Source organism: Amblyomma mixtum, chromosome 2, assembly GCF_055824585.1.
Source record: "Amblyomma mixtum isolate Tamu chromosome 2, ASM5582458v1, whole genome shotgun sequence".
NCBI lineage: Eukaryota > Metazoa > Arthropoda > Arachnida > Ixodida > Ixodidae > Amblyomma > Amblyomma mixtum.
This window is the reverse complement of record NC_143013.1, coordinates 204395504-204416056: the sequence shown is the minus strand read 5'-3', so window position 1 is coordinate 204416056 and position 20553 is coordinate 204395504. Positions and strand designations below refer to the sequence as shown.

The following is a 20553-nucleotide window of genomic DNA, read 5'->3' as shown; positions in this document are numbered from 1 at the left end:
AGAGTATTGCGAAGGTATTTATAATGGCCACTCCCCATCGAATTCCTTCTCCAGAGGGCAAGTTTCGATGGTCGCATACAACTCAAGAACGAAGTGGCAGTGACCCTCAAAAGAGGCTCTCCAGCCAATGGCGTCGACCGATTTTTATGACACCACTTTAATTCCGATTAAGCATGATTATTCCCCATTCATCTGCCACCCCCTGGGATTTCACTCTAGCGAGCCCAAAAGGAAGCGGTCAAGGGGAGGAGGGCGAAAATCGCTCGAACAGGAGACGCCGATCGACGCCACTGGCTGGAGGGTCTCCTTTAAGTGGCATCTCCGCTCATTCTTGAATTGTATCTGACTATAGCAGCGATTAACGGCTGCAAGAGTAGCACCCTACTTACGCAGAAAAAGCTCCATTTTCTGCTTTCTGTCACACACACTCAGCGTGCCATAGTTCACTGCGTTCGTCGTTCTGCTTCAGCATGAACAAGGCAAGCCATGCCGCGGGCTCTTTACTGAATGTCGAAAGCATATGCAATATGCGCGAAACATAAGAAAGAAAGAAATGCCGGAGTCGAACAAGTCACCGTGTATGGCAAGCGTCGCTGTGCAAAGAGAGGGAAGGGGACAGCCAGCTGTATGTACGGAACGCGGCAGCTTGAATTACAGGTGCGCGCACCTGTGTGCATGCGTGCGTGTCTGTGAGCAGTTGCATGTACGTGTAGTGCGTGAAATGGAAGGACCGTTTAGTGAAAGGGGGCTCAAAGCACAGCAGGAGTGGTTAAAAAAGTGGAACATCGATATTTTAATAATCCTTCGCCTATTATGATTATGGTTGGTTTGTTTATGGGGTTTAACGTCCCAAAGCGACTAAGGCTATGAGAGACGCCGTAGTGGAGGGCTCCGGAAATTTCGACCACCTGGGGTTCTTTAACGTGCACTGACATCGCACAGTACACGGGCCTCTAGAATTTCTCCTCCAAAGAAATTCAACCGCCGCGGCAGGGATCGAACCCGCGTCTTTCGGGTCAGCAGCCGAGCACCATAACCACTGAGCCCCCGAGGCGGCCTTTATTATGATTATGACGTCACAGCGAATGCCTTGTGCTATTTACAAAGCACCACCACGCGCACTGATTCGCTGTACAGATCAACTTACGTCCAACAGCCTGCCGAAAGAGTTTTAGGGGTGCGTTTCGCTCTCCGGCTGCGTACACTGGAAAACACAGTCCTCTACCCTTCCCGTACCCGCCCCCCCCCCCCCTCTCCCCCTTACTGGTCATCATTGTCGAATTAGCCAAGTCATGCAGCCGCCGTGGCCACTTTATAGTCCCAGCCAATGTCCCAATTTCATTCCCACTCCTGACTACGCGTCGACCATAGCTGGTTTCAGACTAATTCGTTAATTTGTTGATTAGTTAGCAAAGCGTATACCTGTGACCGTGTGTCCCCCCCCCCCCCCCTCCCCTCCTGCCCAGCGTAATTCGTGCGCACGCAAGAATCGAATGAGATATGGTGTGGGCGGTTTCTTAAACTCGGCACTCTATCTGTATTATCCGCAGATGTCATCGATCATCTGTTTTCCGCATTACGTGTTCTGCCCACGTAATTTTCTGCTTTGGAGCATAGCACATTCTGTTACGCTATAATGTCACACCAACTCGCTCAATATGCAGTACTGTTAAACGTCAGATGCTCGTGCTGGGAATTTGTCGCGGAAAATGTTGCTTAGTAACCGGAGCGCGCAGGCGGTAGCAGGACTTCTGAAGCGCAAACCCTGCAATGCTTGAGTCATGAACTGGCGCCACTCAGTTTTCAAATGTTTCGCGCTTTGTTCACGGGTTAAAGAAAAATGGAAAGAAGAACGCGTGGAAAACAGGCGCCCCTTGCAACAGGTCGATTTGGGGCAGTGGAGGTATCGTACACGAGAATGGCTTCTCTCTAAAAAGCAACAAAATATGTTAGTTTTTTAAACTTCGACTGTTGGGTTTCAGAAAAAAAATAAATGCCTCACCATGTGCAAGCGCGATGCTCGTAAATTTATTCTGCCCCACCTGTCTGCTCAGGCAAAGCTATTCTAGTTAAACATTTTTTTAGAAGCTTCGGTCCAATGACCTGTAACATTCCTCGTGGTACAATCCAGTTGTAAAAAAAGGAAACAGAATGAGGGCGTATAAAACCGTGGCGTATTTGAAGCCGTGCAAGCTGACAGAAGGGCTGTCATCCCAGTAAAATCAGGGCACGTATCTTTTTCGTACGGATAATCATAGCCGCTGACGGTCATAGAAACAATGAGGACTGTTTTGTGAGCCTGTGCTGGACAAGTTTTTCTGTTAAACACGCTCGGGTGGTTTTTTTCGCAGCGAGGAGCTGAACGCTTTCTTTTTTGTTTTGATTGGATAGGGGGGGTGGGGGCAGGAATTAGGCACGCGATGTGCTCCGCCTGGACTGCGGTTTCCAAAAACATAGTGATGCCGAAGCGCTCTACGCCAGCCCTGCTGTGCGAATCGCTGCTCATTAGGAAAAGGTCATTAAGCCCGTCATTCATTAAGAACTGAAGAGACCCTGGCCCAGCCTCGAGAAGAGACTCTACCGGACCAGCTGGCCTTGCGCAGCCATGCCTAAGACATCCTCATCTGCCCCAGAGTTATGCGCTGTAAATTATATTTTCTCCCTCTCTGTCACATTACGCCTTGCGAATGATGATGAGGCGCAGAGAAGACTTCGTTTCTTTTTTTTTCTTTTTGTCAAGGCGAGTGCCGCGAATAGAGCAGGCATGGTCAAGAAACTTGACGCCGAATGCACTAATGCGCTGTGTACGACCTACACGACGCAAGTCGGAGTCTGGGCCCCCTTAACGAAGCAATACGGCCCAAGCTAACAGACACATGGTAGATCAAGGATAAATACATACAAACTGCTGCGACGCAAAACGCGCACTGTGCGAAAGCTGCTTGTTGTGGGTCGCTAGTGCTGCAGACGACGCGGATTTATAATTAATTCTGATCAAATCAAGCAATTACCTCATCAATACTTGGTATTGAAGAGGCAAGACCGTCGTATGCTACCTCAGCGTCAAATCCTAGCGCGGATAATCCACCTGTTTAACCGGCAGTAGCCTTCTACGGTGCGCATTTAGCGCTGGAACAGTCTATGCAGACAATATCAACTTTGGCATTATGATGTGTTTGGTGCTGTCCACCACAACGCGTCATACAGAATTCGATCCCGGCCGGGCCGGCTGAATTTCGATGGAGGCGAAATTCTAGTCCCGTGTACTGTGCGATGTCAGTGCACGTTAAAGAACCTACGGCGTCCCTCACTACGGCGTCCCTCATAGCCTGAGTCGCTTTGGGACGTTAATCCCCAATAAAGAATAAACCAATAAACCAAACCAGAAGTCAAACCCGGCGCGGTGCTCAATTGTTTCATGGCGCTCGGCTGTTGACACAAAAGACGCGGGTTCGATCCCGGCCGTGGTGGCCGAATTTCGATGGAGGCAAAACTCTAGAGGCCCGTGCACTGTGCGATGTCAGTGCACGTTAAAGAACCCCAGGCGGTCGAAACTTCCGGAGCCCTTCGCTACGGCATCGCTCATAGCCTGAGTCGCTTTGGGACGTTAAACTCCACCAACCATATAGACGTAAACTGCAAAGCCCAGTCGGCGTGACACACGCTCGAAGTCGTATACTGAGCGCGATAATAAAACTTCTACACGAGTCGCGCTTCGGAAACGTAACACAAACATGTCGAGACACGCGGAAGAAAACTTGCCACTTTTATCTCGACACACCTAAGAAAAACGTCATCCTAGCATATACAACGGCAGAGACAAAGCAATAAAGAAACAACACCGCCACTCCCCATCCCGTCGGCCCAGTTAGACGAGTGAATAGAAGGAAGCGTGAACAATCTAGAGCCTTATATAACGTCCGCGCGACGGTTATCGCGCATGGGGCCGAAGGCGGGGGGGGGGGGGGGGGGGGTGACGCACTTCCTCGTTGGCGTTGCCCCGTGTACGGTGTGCCCCCATTCAATTGGAGCGAGCTCACGCAGCTTTGCGTCGTGCATTTATTTTTACTCCCGCTCCGTCAGATACGCCTAACAGTCGGCGCGTGCAAACCTGTGGGTGAAGCGACCGCGTCTTCCTCCTCAGCAGCCAACGCGTCAGGCCTAGAGGGTGTTGGTCAGGCTCGCCACCGGATGTTTTCCTTATCCTTACGTGCGAGTCTTCCGGTAGTATAAGGTTGGCGGTCAGCAGATGTATGACTCATGCCTTGCCGTGCAAGCACGATGAGGCTTTCACGGCGCTGGCCGTATTACAATGCTTCTTTCAATTAGTTGCAAACTTACTGTTCCGACCCGTGTTTGCTTCGACCGTGGGTACGTATGTGCATATCTGTGCGCGTGGGTGCACATACACATGTGCACATGTGCGCATGTCCTGTTTGCGGATGTGCGTGGTCATGTATATGCCTCCTCTGTCTCATTAAAGATGTCTCGTATTTATACGCAATGCCTGAGCAATCCGGAAAAGAAGCGCTGATCCAAACTTCAGGCTGAGAAGCTTAGGTTTAGGTTTTATGGGGTTTAACGTCCCAAAGCGACTCAGGCTAGGAAGGGACGCCGTAGTGAAGGGCTCCGGAAATTTCGACCACATGGGGTTCTTTAAAGGGCAACTGAAGCGGTTTTAGAATTCGATGAGTTTAAGGTTGCCGAATGTGCGAAATGTGCTGGTGAAGCCTGCGAAATCGTTTTGCTCTAGCATTTGAAACGGTGGCGTAATCGACAAATAAAGTCGACGTCGGCGTTCAGCTTCTGAAGCGCACAGCGACGGGCAGAGGCACCGATAATGTCGTCACGTATGACGGGACTAAGTTTCCAGCGAAGAAACGATTATTACATGGAAGAAAACCGACGACATCGAAGTTGAAGCTCACAATGGATTGTTTGGCGTCATCTGACGACGCACATGCAGGCGTAAGCAACGGACATTGAAATTTCGGCAGAAATGACGTCACTGCCGAGTTTCCTCGCACTCCTCCAACGCAGTGAGTAGAAGCGTAAACATAGTCGCGGTTTTAATCGACGATTATGTCACCATTTTAAATGCTAAGGCCAAAATACTTTGCATGGTTTATCTAGAAGCTTGATAGATTCGAATTCTTGAATAACCTCGAATTCTCAAAAAACCGTTTCAGCTTCCCTTTAACGTGCAGTGACATCGCACAGTACACGGGCCTCTAGAATTTCGCCTTCATCGAAAATCAGCCGCCGCTGCCGGGATCGAGCCCTAGTCCTTCGGGTCAGCAGCCGAGCGCCGTAACCACTGAGCCACCGCGGCGGGGCAGGCTGAGAAGCGACATACGAGGTCTGTTAGAAAAGTATCCGACTTTATTTTTTTTTTGCGAACACCTGATGGATATGAAACAAGCGCGCTTGCATAAGCCGACCGTGAACCTTCGTGCGCATACACGAATTTTTTCCCGCCTGCCAATAGCGTCAATCACTGGGACGCAGCGTTTGAGTGAGACAGTGTGCAGTGCTCTCGTCGGTTTTTTATTGCAAGGAGAATCGCGGAGTTACAGGAGCAGCGCTACTGCTTCAAATTTTGCCAGAAACTGTGCGACAGCTAAGTGGAAACCATTCGGAATATTCAGACGGCCTTCGGTGAGGATGCTATGAGCAGCACACAGATTAAGCAGTGATACAATTGGTTTAAAGTCGGCCGCACATCAGTGGAGAACGAGCCACGCTCCGGTCGGCCATCAACATGCCGAAATGACCAGGCCATATCCGAAGTGAACGCTGTGGTGATGCGGGACCGTCGTGTGACTATCCGAGAAATTGCGGAAGAGGTGGACATCAGCAATTTTGCTGCACATTCCATTATCACCGAAGATTTGGCTATGGCGAGAGTTGCGGTGAAATTCGTGCCGAAGCTGCTCACGGTGGAGCAAAAGCAGCATCGTGTTGAAGTCTCCCAGGAAATTCTGAATTCCACACCGACCCCGACTTCAACACCATAATCACTGTTGACGAGTCTTGTGTGTGCGGGTACGACCCGGAAACTAAATCCCAGTCATCACAGTGGAAGCATTCCACGCCACCAAGACCAAAGAAGGCCTGCCAAGTGCGCAGCAATGTCAAAGTCAGACTGACTGCTTTCTTTGACTCTTTTTGGGTGGCACACCACGAGTACGCACCCCACAGGGTCAAACAATGACCAAAGAGTTCTACAGGGATGTCCTCCGTCGCCTACGTGGTGCTGTGCGGCGCAAGAGACCGGAGTTGAGGTCACCAGGAAATTGGCGCATCCATCACGACAACGCTCCTGCACATTCCTCGCACTTGATTCAAACTTTTTTGGCGAAAAACCAGACTCCTGTAGTTCAGCAGACTCCCTAATCTCCTGATATGGCCCCCTACGACTTCTGGCTGTTTCCCAACATCGAGAGGCCATTGAAAGGAGCGCGATTTCAGAGAAGAGAGGACATTATGGCTGCAACGACAGCTGAGCTAAACCACATTCCGAAAGGGCCCTTTTCGGAATACTTCCAACAATGGCAGCACCACTGGAAGAAGTGTGTAGAGTCCCAAGGAGACCACTTTGAAGATAATTAGGTTTCCAACGCTCCAGTTGTACCAGATTTTTTTCTTCGCCCAAAGGTCGGATACTTTTCTAAGAGACCTCGTATAGAAAATCATTCGGTAACCACTCAGTTGTCGGCGGGTAAGTTGGTGAAGTCCAAAAGCCTTCTTTCTCAAAATGGCGCGGGAAGAAATGCGTTCAGATTGGAGGAGCAGTCGTACCACGCAAGCTTACGGGCGTTCACAGTTTAGCAGCTCGGTTGCTATAACTAGGTCTTCTATTTCAACGAAATGAGCACGAAATGCAGAGCTTTGAGTTTTGTAATCAGTTAGCGAGTTTTTACGTTGACAAAAAAGTGAAACAATTTAAAATCCTACGAAATCAGCCGAACATGTTATATCCGTAGTGTATGTACGATACCAATTATATGGTGGAGTTTTAAGCCATCAGTAGCGGTGCCGCTATTCCAGCCCCTTCCCTTCTGAGGACTAACGAGTGAAAAATCTGGGATGTTTTCTTCTGTCCCCTGTTGTGAGTTTACGGGCATCACGACACCGAACAGTTCACCCCAGATGCACTATTCCAATAAGATCCACCCGAGCTTTGTCCTGAGTGCTATGCGCTGGTGCTGCCTAGCGGCGCGACAACTGACCGTTTACGGAAATCAGTAAGTCAGCTTTTCCGCACGGCTTCTTTTCCAACTAATATATCTTGAAAACAGACAATACTCACATTCTTCGTACGAATAACAACTGGTCGGCGTGCCTGCAGCGGAAGCTAGGCACGAAAAGGGGGGAGAACGGCCTTTGTCGCCGATAGGTGGTGAGTGGGATATGTTCGTTGTTCGGGCTAGGGATGCGGAGGTGTGAAGGGAGGAAGTTGGAGCGACGGTGCGGGGTCAGTTTAATTTGTGCAGCAGAAAATTTCAAGGAAATTTAGAATGAGGCAGACCACACCTGCCGTCACGGGAACAAGGGCTCATTTCCTTCCATTTCCTGCCCAGCCTATGCTGCAGTGCTACAGAAGGCTTCAATGTTGTAAAATGGTACTAGTTCGGCAGCTCTCTCGGAGCCATGTTGAAGACAACTGGCGACATTCCTGAGTTTACTCAGAAAGTGGGAACTTCACTCTTCGTTCCCACAAAGAATGCGAGAGGGTCGTCTGGGAACGAGGCCCTATATGGTAGGAAAACAAGCCTTGCGGAGAAGCTCACTCGCAGATTTCCGGAAATGGTCTATTGTGCCGCCTGTCTGTGACTTGGCTTCCTGGAGTTCGGCAGAGCGCGCAGACGAATTGCCTGAAATATCCTCGGGCAAGCAGCGTTTCAATACCGCTGCTTTCGCCAGTAAAAGTTACTCTTTCTACTTTTATTTACCTGGCACACGGCTGCTCGCATGCAAATCTCGAGCGCAGGTTCCGACCACCTAAACTGCCCCGTGACGGAACGCATGAAGGAGGCAGTTGAAGGAGGTCGAGAGACGGAGTGGAAAGACGGCACTGCACGACGCGCGCATACCGCCTCAGAAGCAGGACGGAGCGACACAATAAGCTCTAAAAGTATCTTCTTTCTTTGTGCGCTTCACGAGCGCATAGCGCTGAATGGAGCGAGGCTGCGGCTACCGCTGAGTTGCGTAACGGGTTAGAGCTGGCAGCGCAACAGCGGCGACGACGAGGAAGCCCCGCAAAACAAGGGCGGCCGGCGAACCCACTCTGCATCCTTGTTGGTGCGTGTCAGCACGAATACGCTGGTGAGGTAAGTGTCCGTACGGGGTCAGCCCGATCCTTGGGAACGAAAAGGATTCGTGGGCCTAGACTACACGAAAGCCCTCGTTTTCTGCGCAGCAGTTCGGGCAAGAAAAAAAATAGCGAAAACCTCGTTACATCTAGACAAACCACACACATAAAGAAAGAAAACAACAGAGAGGCAGCTTGAATCCTTACCACGAGGATAGAAAGTTGGGCGTCATGTCCCAAGTCCGTACCCACAAGTTTGGGTCAAGCGCATTTTTCAACGGGAAATTGTTTATGAACTCAGTTTTTCGCATACAAAAATTGCACCACAGCAATCAATACTTCACCAGAACCCACCTCGGAACGCTTGTGTGTGTTGTGCCATTCATTGTAAGAAACACACCCCATTCGTTTTTTAAGGCAACCATAGCTATTCTGTGCGAGAGCAGAAGAAACTTTACAAGCAAGGTTTCCTTATGCATCAGAAAATTAGACCGTTCCCATAAATATGCTCATATCACAGTTGCCTCCTGGCCTTCCAAGGTGTTAGAGAAGCAGCCATACCTGTAACCGATGCTGCGCTTTTCGACTAGATAAAAAATGCCCCACGAGCGCTGCAACAATAGTGTCTGAGGAGAGGTGGCTTATCTGTGGCAGTTTTCCCGGTGAAAAATGAATGCTTCTAAAATTAGATGTGTATCATTTCCCACTGTCCCACTGACTCCTCCACCATGTTGCACGTTTATTGTGCCATGGTGTGAAGTATTTAGTCACCTTTTTCCGGAAGTACTCAATTAAAATGACAGTGACATCAATGAGTGACTTTTAGCTTGTTTACAGCTTGAATTCCAATGGTCTTTACTAAGTAAAACTTGCCTAGTTGGCTGAGCCTAGCGTCATTTGTCGGATCGCATTCGAACTTCTCACTGACCATTTAAACTTACTCGCCGCGGTGGCTCACTGGTTACGGCGCTCGGCTGATGACCCGAAAGACGTGGGTTCGGTCCCGGCCGCGGCGGCTGAATTTCGATGGAGGTGAAATGCTAGAGGCCCGTGTACTGTGCGATGTCAGTGCACGTTAAAGAACCCCAGGCGGTTGAAATTTCCGGAGCCCTTCACTACGGCATCCCTCATAGCTTGAGTTACTTTGGGGCGTTAATCCCCAATAAACCAAACAATTTAAACTTACCGTGTGGCAGCAGCGCGTAAGGTTGGAACTAGAAAAAACCGATGCTCAGTTTTCAAATGTTTCACGCTTTCTTCACGGGCCATTTCCGTAAAAGTGAAGGCAAACAGGCTAAAGACACACGATGTCTGAACTGCAGACCGCATTTTTTTTTACCACAATCATGGAAGTAAGGGTGCGGACTTAATCATTAGAGAACACGTGTATTCCTGCCTAGGTGTGGCCGCACATCCAAACATTCCGAGCCCGTTAACAGCAACTTCGTCAAAATAGAATTGTAAATGCGCACTCACTAGCCTAAAAGTAAAGATAAAAATTAGCAGCCGCACAAAGATCCTGCGAAGAATACAGCTCTTCAGGTAAGACTCACCCATGTAATTGGAAAAATACTGCCCTTTAATGCCGAGGATGGCCTGAGGCCACAGACACTGCCATTTTAATTAGAGAAAAGAAAATGAAGCGCACTGTATAGGTACCTGCGCACGCTGCCGACCGTAAACCCTTCATCTCCACCCTAGAGCTCTTTTTTCTGTCTTTGGGGAGCCGTTGGCTTCCCATGTGCGTGACAACCAAGCAGCTGTGGCGTGCGCTGAATTGAGCGCGAGGACGCGGGTTCGATCGCGTTGGGGCAGCCGCATTTCGTAAGAGGCACAACGCAAAACTTCTAAAGCACTGTGGTTTCTTTGCCGGTGAAACAAAAGGTCGAAACTAACCGGGGCTCTTCCATTTCGGTGAACCTTAGCGGCGCTCCCTCCGCTTCGGCATGTGCGCGTTACTGTTTCATCGATTATTAATCGTCAAACGACGCCGAATAGAGACCTGCAACCTCCGTGTCGGTCACTTCCGTGGCTCAGAAACTAGACGGCGCATCGAGCGAATCAAATTCGTGATTCCCGTGACAATCTGCCTGTCGGTATATCAAGAGCAGCGAAACGGTCACATCGGACAGCTTTTCCGCAATGCGGACGCCGTACAACGCTTTTTATGACGCATAAATTGAGCTACGTTTGGCTGCAAACAACATTTTCGCTTATTGCTCCACTAAATTTGAAAATGACTTTTGGATATTATCCGCAAAGAGGAAACTTCATAAAAGAGGAAAAAGTGTGCTTGCTATAATATTTAAATTGGTGGAGCCTATTCTCCGTTTTTCCTCGGAAATGAGTTTTAACATGTTGAGTGACGTTAGAAGGAAGAGCACCGCTTCGAATGAAAGATGGAAGCCAACGCGATGCCATATGCGACGACTCGGATTGTAAGAGCCTGCGTCGATTATCTGTACGAGTTCTGCTTTTCCAGGCACTTATCCACTTAATTTTTTTTTCCCTTTTGTGGATGTTTTACAAGTGCGCGAGCAGAGGAGGCGCGCCATGAAGTCGTAAGCTTAGTGAACACACTACGCGGAGGCAAGAGGAATCCGCTTTTCCTAACATGATTAAGATAATCGTATTACACGGTATGCACCGTAAATTACGAAACCTCGACCTCCGCAATGTCGGCACTGAAGATTTATAGGTGCTATCTTATCGAATACGTGCACAACTGTGGCACATGACGTTAACCTTGACCCGCTGATAAAATTTTTTTTCGCACGTTTCCCCGTGTTTTACGTTGCTTTTGATTAAGTTCAACGCGATGTCTCATCGAGCCTTGCAAAGATATTTTGAAACAAAGCGAAAAAAAGCTGATAACGTCCGAAACTGGAAATAGGCACAAAAATACCCTGACATATCATTTAGTTTGGGGCGGATTGTGCATTTTGTTGGAAAGTTTCGGAAACAACCCGGCATACCGACTAAGTCGTCAGACTTAGTCGGTATACCGGACCTCCTTTACGTCTGCCTTGTTTCGGAGTGCTCCCATCATGCGTGTGCTGCTGCATGGACGCAGCTGAATTTATGTCAACTCGCGGAACCACGTTGCACGCTTTCACTAAACCACAATATCATGTGCATAGCAGGCGAAGCTCGCAAATGCTAAAAAGACGCTTCCTCGTACTGAATTTTCCAGGTCTCGCCTTTCCGCGTAAGCAGCGCATCCGAGAGTGAAATGCGGGGAAATCCGAAGGTTCACGAACCTCCGTGCTCGTCTCCCACGGCGCGAGACAGCATCGGTTCCCCGGTCGGCTGTCACCACCTTCGCCGGCGCGGCGCGTCACAGCCGGTACTTGCGGTCGAAGAAGGGCGACTCCCAGCGGAACGTGGTCTGCGGGCCGACCTTGTAGTTCTCGACGACAGCCCGATACTTCCAGCGGCGCGGTATGCACAGCGGCGGCAGCACCAGGAGCACGAAGAGCACGGACACCGTGCCGGGCAGGAGCAGCAGCCAACCGAGGATGCGCAGAGCCCACGCCGAGCAGTTGGAGTTGGACAGCGTGTACGTGTTGGGCACGTAGGCGCGCGTGTAGGGCAGCGCAGCCAGCGGAGTCATGAAGAAGGCGACCACGGCCAGCACGGCGAACACGTCCCGCGCCACGGTCTTGAGCAGCTGGAGCGCGTGGCGGGCCAGCGCCGCCGACGCCGATGCGGCGGCAGCCATGCCGCTCCTCGCGTGGTCACCGAGACGCCGGCGTAGCTCGGATCGGTGACAGAACGCGGCTTCGCCCGGCGGAGTCAATGACAGGGAGAGGGAGGTCCGCGATGAGTGAGCTGCAGCACTCTCCCGAAGACCGTGTCGGCGAGGAGCATCAGCCGGTTTCAGCGGCCGGCGATGAGGCGCTTCTCTGTAGCTGCCGCCGCACGCGGGTGGGCAGCAGCAGCCGTCGGCGAGGAAGAGTAGGAGGCGCTGGGTGTGACTCACTCGCCGGGGGGAGACGGCAGCGGCTCTCGTGGGCTGCGCCGCCTGCCGCCGATGCGTAGTGCTCCGCCGGCGGCGTGGCACGGGCGCGGCTGGGGAGGTGAGCAGTCGCGCGGAGCGGTGAGGCGTGCTATTCCACCGGTGTGGACGTCGCTCGTGCAGCGGTGGCGCGGCAATGTTAGCGAAAAAAGTTTGCGCACTGGTCAGTGTGGCGCACTGGACGTTGAGTCGTGCCTTTCACCGTACTGCTGGTGACAACACCCCGAAAAATTACTTCGTGCACTCATGAGCGGCGCTACAATCATCATTTCGCGCAACACATCATTTTTGTTATTTATTTATTTATTGCATAGGGGGGAGCATTGACACACAAGAACGCAAAACAAGAATGAGCAAGCGCCATTGCGCAATACATAAATACAGAAAGCACAAGTAGAAAACAAAACAAAAGAAACAAACAAAAACCTGTAACACAATTTGTAATTTACACGAAAAAAGAACAGGTAGTGCTTTAGAGGCATAACATAATCGCAGGAACAAAACAAAATAACAAAACAGCTGAATGCAGCATGTGGTTCAATCAATTGGTAAAGCTAAACAGACATTATGATTAGAATGTCCTGAAACTTGTTAAGGTTCCTTTCTGAAGCGATGTGTGATGGTAGATTATTCCAGTCGACTATAGTACTAGGTATGAAAGACTTCGCAAAAGAAGCAGTGTGGCATGATATGCCTTTTAACTTTCAGCACGTGGTCGCGACGTGGAAAAAAAGATTCAGGTGATTGAAAAAATCGTCATGGAGCAGAACATGATGGTAAAGTTTATGGAAAAGGGCCAAGCGTGATAGTTTGCGGCGATGTGATAATGTATTAAGTTCGACGCGAGCCTTTAAGTATGACGAGCTCTTATTTCAACAAAGCACTGAATTTCATACCTGCAACACGTATACTAGGGACGCAGTTTGTGGTGGGCTGAAAATAATTTCTGCAACCTGTGGCTTTGTAGAGCGCTCTCAACTTTTATTGCAAGGGCGCTTTTGCATATGCCTCCAACTATAATCGTACACCGGTGCGCAAGTAGCTGCTGACTTTTTTTACATTGCTATTGTGTTTTGCGCGAATTCGTCTATTGTACACTGTTCAACACGTGGGGTTGAGGGAATAAGGGCTTTCTTCCCATACACTTATCTGTTGGCTTGTTGCATATCTGTGGTACGCTGCTGTATGTTGAACTGCTCTCCATTGTCCTTTCTTAGATCCCCTCCCATCTTTCACTTTCTTTGCCTGCTTCGTTACCCCTTTTTGTTCTGCCGACTGCAGAACAGCTACCCTGGGAACGACAGAAAAACACCGTTTTCCTTGCTTTTTTTATCCTTTACGTATACTAAGGAGGTTTTCAAATCTCCTGTTGTGCTAGGATTCTGAAGTAAACTGTGAAGATTTTTTTTTTTTTTGGGGGGGGGGGGGGGGGGGGGCTAAAAGAGTGGCGCGAAAACCAATTGAAAGCGTGGTGTTCAAATCTCCCTCGTCCCGCGGACAAGGGTCCTTTTTATGTCCATGTCGGCCCACGCGATGTCACTTTGAGGAGCCGCAGATACTTGAGACACCCGAGTGAGCGTCGATCTAGTATCGTTTCTCGTGTTGCATACCTTGTTAATCGTGGTGCGCGCGTTGCGGCGTACTGAATGGTGGTGTGGTAAAAAAAATTATTGCGGCGCAGTCACGCAAGCCAGTTGCCTGATTTGTAAGAGCATACTGCTGGGCGTACATGCTTCTTCCTCTGGTAACAATATCCGGCGACTGGGTAGCGAGGTGAAGCTACAATAAACGTTTTCCAAAAATCGCGCCCCCCAAACTACTGCAGCCGATCGTACAAAACGTGTGAACTGAGTTTGAAGCACCTGGTTCAATACGAGGTTCGAGTGCGCGAACTACGGCCGCATTTGTGTCGTCTTCCAATGCTCCCCTCAAGATCAAAAGCTCGCAGCGTTCAAGCTCAAGCTGAAAAGTTCAAGCTGACCGAAGCAAGCGTACTCTGCTCGAAGCACAATCGTTATAGCGGCTGCATGCAGAGCTTGTCCCTAATGCGATCTCTTTCTTGGACTTCATAAAGTCAGAGGCACGGCTGAACCAAGACGCGGTTCCTTCGATTTTCTCGCGTATGACAAGAGAAAATTAACATGGGATAAAGGCTTCTACTTCTGATTCTAATTTCATTATTTTGCGATAGTTCAGGTATCTTCGGGTATGGAGAGCTTTGCGTTAAGTGTTGACAGCGATCAGTTCACGGAGAGTTACCTCGCGATGGGACGGACAGACAGCTTCAGCGCGCGGCTGCATTTGCGTGTGCACTTTTCTCACTCAAGCGGATACACTACATAGCTGTGTGCTAATAATCGCGTAACCCATAAGCTCGAGAAACTCGGTTTCTTCTTCAAGGTCTGACTGCGGGTTGCAGCTTGGCTGTTAAGCACACATATCGTTGACCGCCAGGTCACTGAACTTACTCTGTGGATCTAGGAAGGGCGAGGGTTCCGACGGCGCGAATATTTCCGGCCGTCTACTGAATGCGCCATGACTGCGGCAGTAGCCTTGTGCGCTGATTTGGCTGCGTCTCCAGCACTAGAGTTCCGTCAAAGTATATCCTGTGGTGACTGGCCGCGCAGCGCTCGCCCACTGCCCTTCGCTAACTATGACGTCAGATTTGTGCTGCTTCATCCTTTCTGTGAAATTCTTTGCTTCCGCCACGTACAATGCGGGCACTCAGACCAGGGTATTTCGTAGAAAAACACATTGAACCTGTTCTTTAGGATGACCATCTTTCGGGCAGGTTAGCAGGCGGGCGATGGTGGTAACCGGCTTGAGTATTGTTCGCACCCCTTCCTTTCCGACAATAGGCTTGACACTTTTTACGCACGGAATGTATACGCGTCTTTCCCGCTGGCTTATGCTTGCGCTAGGCCTAGAAGTGTTTTTGCTGGGTATTTTTTTGTTTTCAGGTGATACCTCAAATCAACAGAGTAGGGTATCATTTTCTTTGGAGGTCAGCGAAAAAAAGTCGCCACAACACCACGGAAAGCTGCAATCTGCTTTCAGCGCAGCGCACGAGCCATATCGGCAGCTTCTGCGGTCCTTATTGTGTCGTCACGGCCTCCTGACCAGTCACGGGCGGCGGCGCGACCCTCGGTGTGCCCCGCGGCGGCGGCTGCATGTTTCTGCTAAAATGCAATTCGCGCTTGTTTTTGCCTAATATGAGATCCATATTCGAGTACGCAGCATGAAAAACTGTAGGACGCTGCACCAAGCCCGGTTTTCGCAAGTGCTTCAGCGTCCCTTTAGATCACTACCACTAATATTTCGCGGGCAATCGAGTCTATGCGGCTGGGGTAATATTGCTAAGTCGTGGTTAACAGCAGGCTTGGGTAATATTGCTAACTCGTGGTTAACAGCAGCGCAGCACAGATAATGCAGTGGGCGCTATTTGACGAGATTCTATATTTAAAATCCGGCACCTTTGCTGTACCAGTGTGCCCGCCGCGGTGGCTCAGTGCTTACGGTGCTCGGCTGCTGACCCGAAAGACGCGGGTTCCATCCCGGCGGCGGCGGCTGAATTTCGATGGAGGCGAAATTCTGGAGGCCCGTGTGCTGTGCGATGTCAGTGCTCGTGAAAGAACCCCAGGTGGTCGAAGTTTCTGGAACCCTTTACTACGGCGTCCCTCATAGTGTGATTCGTTTTGGGACGTTAAACCCCAATAAATCAAATCAAATACCAGTGCAATGCGTTGCTTTACAATGAGATATCACGTTCGGAAAAGGTAGTGCCGTGAACATTTTCCTTTAATTACAACTGGTGCTCCTATTAGGGGGCATCAGCGAAGACTGTTCCTTGAAGGCTGCCACAGACGCACGCACTCACTGTCACCTGCGGGAAGCACCCGAGTTGGCACATGCCGTTTGCGTTGGAGGCTGACGGCCGCCTTCTGCGGGAACAGGAAGGGGAGCCGCCCCTGCCTTCCTTTCGGAGAAGTGTCGATCGAACACTGACAAGTTGGCTGTCGTCTTTTCGCTTCCTTCTTCCTAGTCGGCGCATGTCCCCGCGTTTGTGAGCTCTCAGGGGCACCTGCTGAGTGAAGCCTTTATATCGGATTTATAATAAACAGGAAAGAGTTCGAGATTTGAGCCAAGTGGTAGCGAATGTGCGCTTCTGAAATAGCCATTGAAATTCACAAAGCGACCCTTGCAAACGAGATCGCGTTCCAGTGCACTTCGACAAACTTAGCCGTTAATATGTTGCCAATACTATATAATGCTGCTACCCCTCACATCTCGTCGAAAGCATGCATGGTTATCCCTCTTTCATAAGATATTTTACCATGATGACTTACACGGTAGATTGCTCATTCCGCCTTCATATGTATCATCACGCATTGACGACGTTCACAAGGTTGGCATAAATTCATGCAGCACTAAATGTTTCTCCGATTCATTCATTCCCCGCACATCTATAGACTGGAACCGCCTTCCCTCTTGCGTTTCAGCAATCAATAAATTTGGTTATTTCAGTCTCCCGTGCGCAATATAGACCATGCCACTTTTTCTTGACATTGTATAACACCTACCTCTCTTCCTGTGTGATCATGTCTTATTTAATTTCACCACTGTGTACACTCAAATGTTATCGCGAATTTCATTGTGTTATATTAATCAAGTGTTATGGGACTTTGTTTAGATCATTTTGTAACCAACCTCAACTGTCACAGTGTTACTTGCATGTTCTTATTGCTGTGCATATTTTTTGTTTATTTATTGATTACAACCCACTCCCCTCTGTAATGTTTAAACCCTGAGGGTAATAATAAATAAAATAAAAATAAATAATAAATAAAATGCTCGCGTTGCCCACAAAATCGAATTGCATCGTACCCTAGTGCACTTAGATTTCATTTTTTTAAAATTCGAAAGCGCTGAGGGCCACGATGGCGGAAACTGTCCGACGTCGGCGAGTGTGTGAGAGAAGATAGGCAGAGAAGATAGAGAACGCTTCCGCGTTGTCTACGCATCAATCCAGTCGATCGTCGCTCAATTTTTATTTTCCTTTGCGAAAGCGTAGTTCTTTCTTTCCGTTTAACAAAAGAGAAGGTATAATTTTACCTGTTTGGTCGCTTGCCCTCGTGCTCCAACTGCGGCCACAGCGACTGCCTTCTGCTGTACAGTCGTAGCGATGAACGGAGGCGGTGATTGTAGCATAAGACGGTATATACCAGGTGTCCCAGCTAAGTGTAACCAAGGTTTTAAAAAATACGGGGTGTCCTAGCCGCCTCAAACCAAATGAGGGTTGTTTAGAGTCGCGTGACCTAGTCTGCGGCATTTTTTTTGCTCTTCAGGGTTTACTAATTAGCTAACCTTAATTAACTAACTTTTTAATTATTGACTTGAGGAACAAAGTGGCAATGGAAAAGTTGTAGACCGCTTTCAGAAACAGCTTACTGAGACATTTGCAGCAAAGTAATATTTACTCAAAGTAGTTTTTTTACCGGCCTTTAACCATAACCCTCACAATAAGAAAAAGCTTCCACATGACAACTGTGCCACTGCAACGTCCCAAGACGCGCCTTAAAGAACAAAATTCATTTTTTCTGAAGTCCTCTTCTCGATGAGACTTAGGGTGCTCATTGGGGCAGAGAAGTGAGCGAGCAGCTGGTCATGTGACAACTTTCTTTTAAGGCCAATAAATGAAGCTACGTAAACCGTAACTTGGCGGTGTTATATTTTGCCGTGCTAGTAGCGTGTCCCACCAGGCATCGGATCCAGGATCACCGCCGCATTGGCGAAGGAGGAAGGAAACGTGGGCCGGAGACGGGGAGTAGGGGAAGTGAAGGAAAAAACTGTATTTACATGGTTACATGATTAATTACATTATTTACAAGAGCGGGACTGAGAATGGCTCTCAGTGGAAGGGGAACGTCTTCGTCAACCGTAGTCGACTGGAGCTAGCAGGCTTCTCTCGGCCACACTAACGGCCGAGTTAAATATCGTTCGGTTTCCCCAGATCTCTGGCTGGGGAATAATGGTCGACGAGTACTGTCCAATCGGATGGACCGAAGGGGACGTTCTTGTTACCACCCAGGGCTGGGCAGGTGCGAGCTTTTCCACTCTCTCGCAGCTGGGTCGATGAGAGGGGGAGATGCCGACTCATCCAGCCCTGCGGGAAAGGAATCTCCCGAAGTCTTCCAGCAGGTGAATGAACTTGCCTCCCCGCCGATTGCCCAGAACGCGAGTCGGGGACACAGAATTCTTCAATTAACCGCCAGCGTGACCGGCGCCGGCACGTCGCCTCCGCTGTGGTCGCTCGGACAATACCTCCGGCGCGTCTCCGGCCTTCGCCGCTTTAGTGGTCACCTCCGCTCAAGGAATTTCGCTGGGGTTACTGCTGACAATGGCCCTAGACATTCCTGCTACACTAATCCGCTGAGGCTCGGAGGGGCATTCCAAGCATCCCACTTCCCATGGTCGTCGCGAGGTTGTCGGCCTTGTTGATTGTTCACGGTAGCTGCTTGATCGGGCCCACGTGGTCCGAAGTACGGTCACAACAGCACGTCCGCCGCCCGAAGAGGTCTCGTAGTGGTTGCAGCCAACGCTGCTGCGCGCAGAGACCTGGAGTTGTGTCCGTTCGGCTTTTGGTCACAGCTGGGCCCAAAGGTTCTTCTTGCTTCGTTGACAGCTGTAACGAGCTCAACCAGCAAAGTCCAAAGCCCAACAAGCAGAAAGCGCCAAACCGACTTTAAGAACTGCCAAGCTGTTTTCGGTCAACAAAGTCTCTTTAGAGAAAATGAGCTGTCGCGTGAAATTTACTTCCTCCTCCGAAAGTTTCCAAGTTTGACCAAACCAGAATACACAGAGCTTGTTTAGCCAAAAGGGAAAAATTTCCTAAAATTTTTGGGGGGGGGGGTGCCGTAGCACGGTTTATGTCACAGAAAGCCACCGCCCGTGAGAGCACAAAGGGAAGGTGGAGCTGCTGAACACACATACAAAACAGACAAAAATGATTCCCGCTAAAGCAAAAAACAAAATACAAATTTGCATAGCGGATTAACGTCCGGGGAGTCAGGAAAGGGCATTACACGGGAAAGCTGCGGCTGAGGCCATCAGCGTTGCCATTACTCGCACCTTTCGGCAACGCATGTGAACTGAGTCCCGCAATGCCAAGCTCCGAAATTTCGCTCTCATTTCGCATAGGAGAGTGTAATGAACAAAAGACAAAAAACAAGCATTAACCTCAATATGAGATTATGCGTCATATCCGCCCCTGGCGCGGCCGCGGTCCGACAGCTGCTTTAGCAGATAAGACATTGCATAATGCTAGGAATTCCAGCTTGCATTTCTGTACAGGAGAGTTAAATGAACAAAAGAAACAAGCATTCAACTCAAGACGGGATTATTCCTCGAATCCGTCTGCAAACGGCGTTGCGATCAGAGGAATTTACTGCTTCCTATTCTTCAGCCGCCCCCTGCGCGGCCGCGGTCCGATAGCTGCTCTAGCAGGTGCAACAGGACACAAGGCTAGGAATTTCAGCTTGGGACCCTTAACTGTTCCTCGTCCAAGTCTCGCTGTTCTGAAGTTTGGCTGACGCTCAGAAAGCAGAATGCGAGAAGGGAACGAACGAGTGCGAATGCCGTGCCAGCGTATCCGTTCCTCTCGGATTGGGTTCGCGCGTTGCGTTCTCTTGGCTTGTGTTCCCACGGGGCGGGTGCGAACTCTTGAGCACCGAGGTGCCAAATTGGGGCGGCCACGCGGTTCGGATTTCAGTCGAGCAGTCAACAAGAGCCGCACTTTCCCCTTAATTAACTCTTCCCGTTTGGCCACCTCTGTGCGCTGCCGCTACGTGGAAACCCTCGCAGTTGGTTTGCGTGGCGCGTCACTAGCAATCGCTGAACCGTCACAGGTTAAGTCGTCGGCGTTCGCCTCATTGTCAGTTTGTGATCCAGCCTGCTCTGGCTCACTACCGTGAGAGTTTATGAGGGTTACAGGGCCACGTTTGCCCTCTTCACCCGCGTGCTCTGCTGGCGCTGCGAATTCTGGAGCCTTCGAACTGGTGAGGATCTGCGCAGCGTTATCTCCAAGACTAAGGCCCTTTTCTTTGGGCAACATATCCAAGCGATTTGAGAAAATCGAGGGATGCTGCATAGGCAGGTTTTGGGAGACGGTTGCCTCGGTCAGACGCAGCTCGAGCGGGCTCTCGATCGCGACGCGGGCAGTAAG

The 20553-nt window shown here is 49.9% G+C and overlaps 1 protein-coding gene across 1 annotated transcript in view; it reads right to left on the bottom strand.

Moving 5' to 3' along the window:
• LOC149362302 (uncharacterized) overlaps positions 1-12209 on the bottom strand; it is a 61463-nt gene extending 49254 nt beyond the window's left edge. Inside the window, exon 1 of the mRNA XM_089572983.1 lies at positions 11575-12209. Within this exon, the coding sequence (XP_089429109.1) occupies positions 11652-12035 (384 nt within the window). The 5' untranslated portion in view covers positions 12036-12209 and the 3' untranslated portion in view covers positions 11575-11651. The remainder of the gene's footprint in view (positions 1-11574) is intronic.
• Between the last annotated feature and the right edge of the window lie 8344 nt (positions 12210-20553).